Source organism: Chiloscyllium plagiosum, chromosome 6 (assembly GCF_004010195.1).
Source record: "Chiloscyllium plagiosum isolate BGI_BamShark_2017 chromosome 6, ASM401019v2, whole genome shotgun sequence".
Classification (NCBI taxonomy): domain Eukaryota; kingdom Metazoa; phylum Chordata; class Chondrichthyes; order Orectolobiformes; family Hemiscylliidae; genus Chiloscyllium; species Chiloscyllium plagiosum.
This window is the reverse complement of record NC_057715.1, coordinates 82,921,025-82,933,569: the sequence shown is the minus strand read 5'-3', so window position 1 is coordinate 82,933,569 and position 12,545 is coordinate 82,921,025. Positions and strand designations below refer to the sequence as shown.

Here is a 12,545-nt window from a genome sequence, read left to right as displayed (position 1 = left end):
CTCCAACGTCTCTTTGTTCAGCAACACTCCCTAGGACCTTATCATTAAGTATATAAGTCCTGCTAAGATTTGCTTTCCCAAAATGCAGCACCTTGCATTTACCTGAATTAAATTCCATCTGCCACTTCTCAGCCCATGGATCACTACATGCCCAGTTTGTAATAATGAGCATGGATAGATGATGCCAAATAGAAAGTTACATTGTTCTTTGGAACATATGCAAAGCGCCAACATAATATTACTGACTGAAGAAGAATCACCACACTTGAAAAGTTAACTCTGCTTTCTTCCCTCAAATGCTGCCAGACCTGCTGAATTTTGCCAGCAATTCTGTTTTTGTTTCAGATCTCCAATATCCATAGTTCTTTCTTTCATATAACTGACTGAGTGATGTAAGTGGGAGAAACATTTGCATTAATTCATAAAAAAACTTTACTTTTATGCAGACTAACAAGCTAAAAAATTGAAAATACATTTCATTAAGGCATTTTATGTCATGATGATATGAATTCAATATACATTTCATTAATATTAGATCAACTTTAGGTTTGTAGCATCAAGGAGTCACTGATTCACTGATGTCATTTGTTCTCAGATGGTAGAGTGCACTGACTTGCTCGTGTTGTAGATGCAAACAGCCACAAGTTCTATTTAGCAGGCTTCCCTTGCAATCTTGTCATTTTGAGAGCTCTGATTTACAAACTTGATACCTTCATTAACCAAAAGTCCTTCCACCTCCTGAATGTGCAGGTTATTTGTAATCACAGAAGGTTTTTTTGCAAATCTGTGCACAGTACCCTGGTGGCTTTGATGAATTATTCATACGGAGTCATTCCCAACTGACTCAGCATTTTTCATGATTGACACAGATCCATAACAGCTTCCAGGATTCAGGAGTACACCTCAAGGAGGTAGCTACTTTTTATATTATAAAAATATACTTTATTCACAAAAAAACTTTATAGACGTACACAGTTACTGAAGCATTTCTGTAGTCTTTGCACATGAATAACAAACATTGAAATTTGGCATTGCCTGTAATTGCAAAAAAAAAACCAAGTCATTTCTTACGTATGCAGGACGATATTTACATACATTTCATGCACTGGGAAGTCCTGTTAACTGATCAGACTCCCACTGAACTTTGGCAGAAAGACCTTAGACTGTGGTGGTAGCTGCCCCAAGCTTTAATGAGTCCTTCGCACGTTATCCTGGACCACGGAATGTGCCAGACTGCAACAGTCTGTCAAGGTCAACTCTTTGCATTGGAAAGATCACAGTTTTTCACCAAGGTGATAGTTCTCCAAGCATATTTGATATTTGTCCTGGTGTGTGTCCCAGGGAACAGGCCGTAGAGCACAGAGTCCGGGATCAGGAAGCTGCTTGGCACATACTTCAACAAAAGCCATTGCATTATTCTCCTTCTTTGCAAAGACAAATTCCAGAAGCAGATGGTTTGAGGGTAGCACGCAGTGGCGGAGAAAATCTGGCATGCATGAAGGATTGCACGGGTAGTGGCCTTCTCAGCATCAGCCAAGTGATGACTTGATGCTTGTTGGAAAATTCTGATATGAGACATTCTACCAAATGACTTTGACAGTCTGCTCAGGGAACAACCCAACAGGATCCTCCCTCTCCTTTTTCTGCAGGGTCTTGATGATTCTAATGTGCTGACCACTGCCTGATAGACGTATGGTCAAACGTGTTTTTCTTTACAAAGTTTTCCAATTAGGGCAGGTGACATGGAACGATCCCACTACTTGAAGTGGCAAAAGGCCAAGCTCTTTCTTCGTAAAACCAGAGACAGATAGAATCTCAGTATATATTGATACTTGGTGCTTGCATACTGAGGGTCTATGCACAGCTTGATGAAGCCACACACAAATGTGGCCAGAGTGAGGTCGGTGTTGGGTATGTTATTTCCATCTTATCCAGAGCTTTATACATGGTATCCCTTTTGATGTGGTCCATCTTTGATCTCCAGATGAAGTAGAAGGTGGGGCCCTGGTGACTACAGAGGTGCAAACTCGGGAAATAGGCCAGTCTAACGTCACATACAACAACACCATGAGTACCTCACAGCTGATGACACAATGGAGAGAGAATGCCCAATATCTGCCTCACCTTGATGATACGCTCCTCCCAAGATGCCCCAGCACCTCTGAACTATATACCAACAACCTTAAAGGAGAATACTGCAGAGATCCTCCAGGTCACCAGGTGTCTTTTGTTAATTTTGTTTGGGCTCCATTTGTCATTGGGGGAGGAGCTTGGAAATTGCAAGTCCCTCTCATGAATATAGCATTTCCTAGTTTTGCAATGGAGTCAGGCCATGTTTCTGCCATGCATGGTCATGGAGATAGCTGGCTATTTAAATAATCAGCTGCCTTCATTCAAGATATATTTTTGCAGCCCAGGACTGTGAAGTGCAATCCTTGTAGAGTGTACATGGTAACAGGTAGGTTTAATCTTTGTGTATTCATTTGATCTCAGGGTATCCCTTTAGATAGATAAGGTCTTTGGATATAGTCCTGAACTCCTCTGGTGCCCCGTAGGGTGCCCTCGAGAATTGTTAAAAGTAGGCATACATGTGCATTAAAAGTACATAAACTCATTAACTTCCAACTTATTGGAAACATCGACTTACCTATCCAAGTGAACTGCCAAGAGGACCTATAAAAGTCCTGTCCTTTAAATCTTTGGAAAATGTATCTGGAATGTTAAAAATATCATTGCTGGCTATATCATTCTAACTGTTGACATAAGCCTGAGGGCTTCCGATACTGGATTATCATAGCAGGGTGCATTCTGTGTCCTATTCTGATTCACAGTTACAAGTGGTTCTTGTATCATATGAATTTCCGAAGCTTTATGTTATAAAAGATTATGCATTTGAATTAAATGTTTGTTGTTCTAAGGCACCATGAAGTTGAAGAAATATAAATGTAGTGTTATGAATGACAGTATTATTTAAAATTTCGAGAAGTCTGCAAATGACACTTAGAAATTTATTTTATCTAATTTCTGCATGGATCTTGAGGCCTGACCATCGCAAAATATGGCCGAGATCATGTTGCAGTGTAAGGGCAAAGAAGTTAAAAAGGACCGTTAGGTGGGTACAGGGGCACAAATTGGGAGGGAGGGTGTGAAGGGTCTTGCAGGAATATGTGCAGATTATAGGTGCATGGACGGGTCTTGGGAAGTGTGTGGAGTGAGAGGGGTGAGGGTTGAAGGGATGTTTTGTGCTTTCGTTTAAACAGTGCCGGAACTCCAAACAGCTGACCTCTGTACACAATCTTCTCTTCACTGCTTCTGGGGTCACCTCCCCAGTTTAAAATACATACCCCAGACTAAAGATCTGATACCTGGGCAATCATTGTTAGAGGTCAGGTTCATGGAGCTTGACTCTCCTGATTCTGTGCACTGGACTTACAAATGAAAATACAGGCCTATGAGCCAGTTAGAAAGTTCAAATGTAACTAGACAGTTACAAAAAATCTCAGTGCTATTAATGATATAACTAAAATGATTAACATAATCCCATTTTACCATATGAGCTTGATTAGGAATATTGCATTTTTACAGCTTAAGGAATTTGAAATTCCATTAACTATTCACTGAGAATAAATTTGAAAGTTGTCAATACTTAGTATTGTGAATTAGGTACATGATATTATGTTTCAGAAAATCTGTGCATTAATGAATTTTCCTGCAAGATGATAAGTTGTGCTCCAATACTATAGGAAACAACAGTAACTGGATGACTTTTTACGTAACGTTCTTTTGTACAAATTTCAAGACGACAATCTCTTGTAAACAGAATATACACAAAAAGAAAAATTGTAAGGAGGGGAGAGTCAATTTTTAATTTGATGCTTCAAAAGTCGACTTTATATTATAATCGAATATTCATGCTATTGTAATGAGGAACACATCTGGGACATTGCCTCAGCAATGAAAGAGCTAGTCGTATGTAGAATTTCTCAGTTTAAAATGGAGGCTTCATTCAGGAGGTGGTTCCAATTTAAGACAAAGAAAGGTTACTTACCTCAATCTTCCATCATAATAAGCTGGTGTCCCAAATACAATTGTTTTTATAAAAAATGGCTGATTACAGTGATTTTCTTCATAACCACCAACAATACTAAAGCCCCAGCTTCCTGAGTTACTCCTCCGGAGGACAATATCATGACTAGCATGAAGGGAGCTGAAAAGAAATGAAACATTATAATGAATGCTCCATTATGTTTTCACTTGATTGCTAAGTGGTCTTTATTCTTGACATCTACTTCAGACTTCAGGACACAGAAAAAAAAAGCATAAAAGGAAGAAAAGAAATGTGTCTCTTGTGTGAATACTAAGATTCTGGCAATGGGAAAAACAGATCAAAACGTAAATCATCCTTAGATGAGTGATCTAAGTCACAATTCATTCTTTTGGTATGCAGATCACTCAATGAAGCAGCTTTGTGGCTCAACTGGGATCTACTTTAAGTTAGCTGATATGATACCAAATCTTAATGAGTATCCTTAACAAAGTATTCTGCCTACCACAGAACAGCAATGAAAAATAGATTGCACTATCCTTGTTTAGTTAGTCTCAGTCTTTTGTGCCACATACCCCTATCTTTGGCGAAACACATACAAAGATATGATCGATATCAAATGCTGAACGTTTCTGATCATCAGTGTAGTAAAAAGCAACATTTTGATTTGTGAGGAAGGGGTTTAAAGTTGGTATAATACTATCCTAACAACGGGCAAATTATAGTACCACTTTGGGAATCAACTTATAATAAGACTTAGCCATAAAACTATATTGCCAAATTAATGACCAGTAGTACAAGTTCACGAGAGAAAATTAGTTTGCAAAAGTTTAGAAATTCCAATGCAGGATACATTATTTATGAAGAAACATAACTATTATTGAGTGCAAGAATGAAATTGAATTTACACATCAAATTCACAAAGGAAGGTAATAAGGATGATTCCCCCAATGAAACCTGGCAGAAGATTATGGTAAGTTGCTACTGAAATGACACATAAATTTGAATGGAAATAGAATATGAATGAACTGAACATGACCATGATTCAAAAGGCCAACCCATTCGGAAAACATTATTGGGATTGATGTAAAAAGTTCAATACCAGGCAAGGCTAAGAGCATTTTGGTGTATTTGTATCAATCAGTGCTCATTTCTCCAGTCCCAATAGGAGTCTTGGTTAAAGCACACTGATGGGGAGTTTTAAACCAAATGCACCCACTTAGCAACTGCAATCCTATGCTTGAATATGTCAAGCAAATTGAAAGTCCTCACCATGTAACAACAAATGCCAATTTTGTGCACCTCCTTGATATGCAAAGAATATTGATAATGAAGAATTGGAGAAATGTAAACAATCATATACCATTCAGGAAGCCCTCATACTCTTTGGACAGAAATGAATTTATAGAAAATTTCTTCAATGTTTCTCAGCTAACATTGAAAAGGATGATCATCTGTTTAACTTGACTGAATACACAATTCACTCACCTTGGCAATCCTAACCACATGACCCATGATGGTGACCAAGTGGTATCATGTTCATTCTCAGTGTTTGTGCTGAGTTGCTCATCTGCAACTTGATCCTGTTCTTCTACAGTTTGTACTTCCAGTGCCTTTAGTATAACAACTGGTGAAGTGGCACTAGTTTTTAACGTGGCCACGGCTTCACTGTGACTCAGACAGGTTAGGTCAATACCATTGCTGCTTAGTAGCACATCTCCTATTAAAATAACCAAACTTACTTTCAACTTTCTGTGCATTTTAGCTGCGGGGTGCTTGCATTCAATTACACAAATCTCAATTTTTCATGCCTTCTGACATTTTTACAAGATCATTCTAGAAAACATTTTGGAACTTGAATCAACAAAATATAATTATCCACTAACTTGGGAAAATGTTAGTTTTAATTTTTTTTTACTGAGAAGGAGACAATAGCTGGCTTGTTACACTGATCCTTTGAAGAAATGAGAGACTGATTCTTTTCTTAATAGTCAACTCAAGAGATATATTTCAGAGCTGAAAGGCTGATCTTGATACATAGGGTCAAGGTATGTTGACAGTGCCAAAGTCAGGGCAGGTTCAGTTGTTGGCATGTCCCATACCACTTCCTTATCATCAGGCCAATAATCAGGAAGAAAGTTCTTCTTTCGATAGATGTTGGTTAAGCAGAAGAGCAGCAGTTCTCTTCTGCCTGCAATGCCACTTGCAGGTGCCCTACTGCCCTGTAGGAGAGCAGCCAGTGGAGTTTGGACAAAGATAAATTAGATTAGATTAGATTAGATTACTTACAGTGTGGAAACAGGCCCTTCGGCCCAACAAGTCCACACCGACCCGCCGAAGCGTAACCAACCCAGACCCATTCTCCTACATTTATCCCTTCACCTAACACTACGGGCAATTTAGCGTGGCCAATTCACCTAACCTGCACATTTTTGGATTGTGGGAGGAAACCGGAGCAACCGGAGGAAACCCACGCAGACACGGGGAGAATGTGCAAACTCCACACAGAGAGTCGCCTGAGGTGGGAATTGAACCCGGGTCTCTGGCGCTGTGAAGCAGCAGTGCTAACCACTGTGCTACCGTGCCGCCCACGAAATATGGGGTAAATATGGGGTCTCACCAGGACCAAGGGCCATGGACCAGGAATAACAGGTGGGATGGGAAGGGAAATGTTGTGTGAGGATGCACTCTGAGAGGCACAGGTTCCCCATAAGTCACCCTGTCCTCTCTTCCACCTCCGACAGCTTACAAGCTTTTACTGGGAGTTGGCACTGGTCTTCCACACCACGGCTAAATGCTGAACAGTAGTTAAGGGCCTCAGTGTGCCTACAGGAAAATGCCATCCATTGTTATCTCTGCTGTGGGTAAAATATACTCCAGAGGAGCGAAAGATCCCAGCCATGATCTCAGTCCTCATTGTCAAATTTTGGTGTAAACTGTTAGAAATGAATGCTCTATCAGCCTATACAACAACTCCTGAAAGATAGCACTAACAAAAGAAAAAGTTCAAGTGTCAATCATAAGCAACCATTCAAAACAAAGCATGGTCAATAATAATGTAGGATGTGGGATTACTCAATTTCTTTTCCTGTTCTTAATTTCAAAAAATGTTGGGTGAGGCAGTAGTGCAGTTGTAACATCACTGGACTAGGAATCCTGAGGTTCAGGCTAACATTCTGGGGACATGGGTTCAAATTCCAACATAGTAGATGGTGAAGCTGGAATTTAATGAAATCTGTAATTAGAAGCTAATCTAAAGGTGACCATGTAACCATTGTCAAATTCTCATATAAGGCTCACTAATGTCCTTTAGGTATGAAAAGCTGCTGTCCTTACCTGGTCTGGTTTACATAGGAAAGTGGATTTTTACTTCCAATCTGACAGTTCTTTCATAGCACAGATTTGTCAGAGGAAGGCAAACCATGCCCCTTTTCACAGTTGTCAGCATCTATATTCACAAATGTAATCTCCTGACAGCCATTTTGACAGCTGCTGGGAGTGTACTGGGTGTTAAATAGGTATGGAGCCAGGAAAGTGGGGTGCCAGCTGGGGAGGGAGTAGAGTACTAGTTGGGTATGTTGCCAAGTGGGTAGGATGCTAAGTGGGCTTTGTGCTATGTTGCAAAGTGGCAAGGAGTGAAGATAAATGATGCACTCTTTAGAGTGAGTTAGGGTGTCCTGGTGCAAGGACAGGCTGGGTTTTGTGGTGGAGGAGAAGGTGAGTAGGGAATGTGGGTGTCAGGACTGGGGTTTCGGAACTGGCAGCAGGACGGGGTTAGGTCATCTAAACTCCTTGTGCAGGTGCAAAGGGTTTGGGGCTTCTGTATATGGGAGAGTCTAAAGTAAGTATGGGGTTTGTTTTATAGTGAACCGGTGAGTAAATTAGTAAAAATAAACTAAAACACAATATCTCACAATAGATCGTCGTAGTCTAACTTTTCCTTAATAACTATTTTACTTAATTTCATCAGGACTATCCAAAGCTTCTGGTTAAATGAAGAGTTTTGGAGGTATCCCAGCAGCGAGGAATTGCCCAGTGGAAAATCCAATTTCCTGGGCAATTCCTTCTGAGTCTGCTATGATGGGGATTGCTGGTGGGCCTCTCTGTGCGTTGCATCTACACTGACATAAAAACCGTCCAGCCAGTGGTAAATCTGCCCAACACTTTATCAGGCCTGCAAAAGTTATAGAAAATGAAATTCATAGATACAAAAAATCCTGAGAAAAGGATTAGTCAGCATTGTAATTTCTTGGAACTGCTCTCAAGCTCTACGATTAAGTAAAGCAAGCAAAATTTGGTCAATTCTGAACCTGCATAATGTTAACAAGTATGCTATTTAACGTAGATATCAAACTGAATCACCAATGAAGTTTCTGTGGAGCTCTGGCCAGTGTGTAGTCTTACCACGTTTGATACTCCCTGCTCTGTAGAGGCAGCCATGTGGCTGTACACTGGTGACAAAGATCGGCAATTCACCATTTTTGCTGCCCCGTCCTCCTGCTACTGTCATTCCTAAAGATTCATGAGGCTCTTTCTTTACATGGATCTCCTTTTCTTGACAAGTAACGCATTGGGACAGGTCCTGAGGAAACAGGGAAAACATCTGCTTTCATTAAATGTTTTAAAATGTTAATGACAAAACAGGCAGTTATTGTTAATGAAAACAGAAAATGCAAGAGAACCACAGCAGGTCTGGCAGCAGAGGGAGAAACAGAGTTAACTTTTTGAGTCCATTTTGACTCTTCTTCAGAACCCTTCAGTATCCATAGTATTTTGCTTTTATTTAAATCATCATGAATACATTTTCACTGATTCTGAATTATTTGTATTGCACCTTATTTTTACGCCTGATTTATTTAACTCAGGGGAGGAGAGGCATTGGCAACATGGCAAAGTCACTAGATGAGTAACCGAGGAATGCCAGGCTAATATCCAGGGGACATAAGTTTGAAGATACCATAGCAGATGGTGAAAATTGAATTCAGTCATATCTGGAATTAAAAGCTGGCCTATTAGTGACCATGTAACCACTGTGGGTTGTTGTAAAAATCAATATAATTCACTACTGTATTTTAGAGGGAAATCTGCCACCTTTACTGAGTCTGGTATATGTGCCTTCAGACCCTCAGCAATGTTGTTGACTCTTAAGTGGCCTCTGGGAATTAAATGCTAACTAAGCCAACAATGCCTACATCTCATGAACAAATAAAAGAAACTGAACGGTGGATTCTAATGGCACAGTAAACTATCTGCAGCTTTTCTTGGGGTTGACCACATAATCCTCCTCCAAAGCCTCCTTAATGTAGTTGAACTGGGTGAGATTGCCCTCTGTAGATTCTATTCCTAGCTTTCCAATAGTAGACCAGAGAATGTCCATCATTAACCTTTCCTCTGAAACATTTGTTGCCTCTGAAAATTTGCCCAAACATCTATTCTTGATCCTGTCCTATTTCTCATCTATATACTGCACCTTAGTGACATTATCTGAAAACACATCAGCTTCACGAGTACACTAACAACATCCAGCTCTACCAACTACTAATTCTTCTGACCCCACCATGGCCTCTTCTTTGTTGAACTGTGATTCCAACATCCAGCGCTGGGTAAGCAAAATGACCTTCTGTTAAATATTGGCTATGCTGAAAGCAACGTTTTAGTCTTCATTGCAAAGTCAATCTTTTAGCCAATAACTCCATTCATCACCACGGCTGCTACCTGAGGCGGATGCAAATCTTTCAATACCTTGTTGTCCTATTTGACACTGAGATGAAATTCTAACTCATTATCCACTTCATCATTAAGGTCAACTAATTCTATTTCATAACATTGTCGGTCTCCCCTTGCCTCAGCTAAACCTTTGTTACCTCAAAACTTACTTATTTCAAGGCTCCTTTCACTTTGTTCATTTTGTGAACCTGAGCTCACACAAAACTCGGCAGTACGTATCTTAATTCACACCAAGGTCTATTGGCTCACTACCATCTACACTTGTGCACTGCTGACATAAATTGACATCTAGGCCAGTGATGCATTGATTTTAAAATTATCATTCGTGCTGTCAAATCCCTCCATGGCCATGAATGCTTCCAGTCCTATAACATTTCTGTCCTCTTCTAATTTGGCCATTTGCAAATCACCAACTTTCATTCCTACATTGGAATGCCTTCAGTTGTCTAGGCATCGAGCTCTTGGTTTCCCTCTCTGAACCTCTTTTCCACTTTCTCCTCCTTTAAGGTATTCCTTAAAATCTAACACTGTTGAGCTCTTGGTCACCTGTTCTAGCACCTCCTTAGATGGCTTGGTGTGACATTTTGTTTGACAAAAGTCCTGTGAAGTGTGTTCGGACACTTTCCCAATTTAAAGGGGCTACGTCAATACAAGATCTCATTAGTTACTGAGTTTCCTTTTTCTGGCCCATTCTCCCTGTCAAAACTAGAAACACTGCTTACAGTCATAGGTGTCGGCATTTCTAACAAAATTAAGACGACAAGAAAATTTAACAGAAGTTCTGTTATTCTGCTGGGCGGGTTCAAAAATAATATTCAAGAATATAATGGTATTCCACAGATCACCATAGATTTGAGCAATGAAATGTATCATATTGGGAACTGTAAAATAATTCCTAATGGACAAAGAATATTATCTTGGGTGATTATAAATTTGAAGCAAATAATTTTAATTGAAGTGATTGTCAAGCATACTAAAGCTAATAGAGATAATTTCAAAACCATTTTTATAATGCAGCTAATTAGTTAACATCTAACATGTTCAACTAACATAAAATCATGCATTTTAATGAGATTCATAACTGAGTTACTTTCTCACTCACCTTTTGAGAACTCAGTCTGCTGTGATACAGGAGCTGTGTGTGTTGGGGCAAATGTTGATTACTTGTGAGAGATCCTGACTCTCGAATAACATTAGAAAGCTGTTCATTTGTGGTTCTACAGATAACAAAATGAACTCTCTCGCCACTGGCCTGATAAACATGGAAATAAAACATTTCTTATTTTATTTTATATACTATTCATTAATTCTTAAAATAAAAGCATCTCTTGAGGGATAAAAAAGATAGAAAAAGTAAGTCTTGAAATTATTATAATCCATTAGGTTGACCTTTATCTCAAATGCAATAAAAATTAGACCCAGATTGCAATGAAAACCTTTTCCTGCTGTTGTAAGCGTTCCAGTCAATATGAATTTGGGAGGACCAATTCAACTTCTAATTGATACCCAAAATGCAAGAACTGGGTGCATACCTTTGAGGTGGGAATTTGGAATTTGGCCATAGCCCAAAACACATCAGTGCCTGCCCACAATAGCTTCATGATGGACAATCGGAATGGGCTGGAGCCAAGAATGGCATTCCTGTTAGCAACCCTGAGGGCAAACTGGCAGGTTGGCAAGGCAGCTAGGTTGAAACACTTGTCTGTGCTCTGTGGAATATTGGACCTATTCTGGTGATAATGGACTCCCCAACATACTCATCTTCCCCACCTATGGAACCTCCCTGCATCAACCATTCTCCTCTAAACTTACATAACTCCTCAGCCCTCTAATGTTTGCATACCACTCATTCCCGATACCCCCATAAAATCCCACCATCAATAATAATTCAGTCAGAATCCATAACATATAGATCACACATGATCTGTAATAATATTGGGAGATATTGGAGAAGCTCACAAAACTGTCAATATAAACAGTCATTGAAAAACAATTTGAAATAATATTATTGGCTTAACTGTCCAAACATGAGCAGGTTAGGTGAATTGGCCATGCTAAATTGCCCATAGTGTTCAGGATTTGGAGGTGCCAGTGTTGGACTGGGGTGTACAAAGTTAAAAATCACGCAACACCAGGTTATAGTCCAACAGGTTTATTTGGAAGCACTAGCTTTTGGAGTGCTGCTCCTTCATCAGGTGGTTGTGGAGTACAAGATCATAAGACACAGAATTTATAGCAAAAATTTACAGTGTGATGTAACTGAAATTATATATTGAAAAAGACCTGGATTGTTTGTTAAGTCTCTCATCTTTCAGAATGGGCATGTTGGTTTCAGTTCTTTCATATGTAAATTCCAGGACTTTCTTGAAGTTACATTCTCAACTGAACTTTAACAACAGGTGCCATGTTGGCACAGATAATGCATTGAAGGATGTGAGGTGCCCTGTGTGAGGCTGTCTGTGCCCCAATGTTCAGACTGACTCTAATCTCAAAAAGGGATTTCACCGAATATTACATGGCTTCATGCAGTTTTTGATCAAAATGAAATGAAATTCTGCAAGTACAAATACACTCCACAAACATATATGTCCGCATGCGCATGTGGGTGTGTGTGTGTGTGCAGGGGTATGAGTACGAACCCACCGACTCCCACAGCTACCTAGATTACACCTCTTCCCACCCTAACTCCTGCAAAAATGCCATCCCGTATTCCCAATTCCTCCGCCTCCGCAGTATCTGCTCCCAGGAGGACCAGTTCCACCATAGAACACAG

The 12,545-nt window shown here is 39.8% G+C and overlaps 1 protein-coding gene across 8 annotated transcripts in view; it reads right to left on the bottom strand.

The window, feature by feature from the left end:
- The window catches only part of lnx2a (ligand of numb-protein X 2a), a 111,611-nt gene that overhangs the window by 4,150 nt on the left and 94,916 nt on the right, over positions 1-12,545 (bottom strand). For 4 of the 8 annotated variants that reach the window (XM_043692001.1, XM_043692007.1, XM_043692000.1 and 1 more), the window contains 5 exons: positions 10,875-11,024; positions 8,408-8,627; positions 5,534-5,765; positions 4,049-4,207; positions 2,009-2,712 (listed from right to left, as the gene is read on the bottom strand). In XM_043692001.1, coding sequence (XP_043547936.1) covers positions 2,490-2,712; positions 4,049-4,207; positions 5,534-5,765; positions 8,408-8,627; positions 10,875-11,024 — 984 coding nt within the window. In that variant the 3' untranslated portion in view covers positions 2,009-2,489. Of the gene's footprint in view, positions 1-112; positions 2,713-4,048; positions 4,208-5,533; positions 5,766-8,407; positions 8,628-10,874; positions 11,025-12,545 lie in introns of those variants that run through there. The other 4 variants (XM_043692003.1, XM_043692002.1, XM_043692005.1 and 1 more) reach the window with 4 other exon arrangements.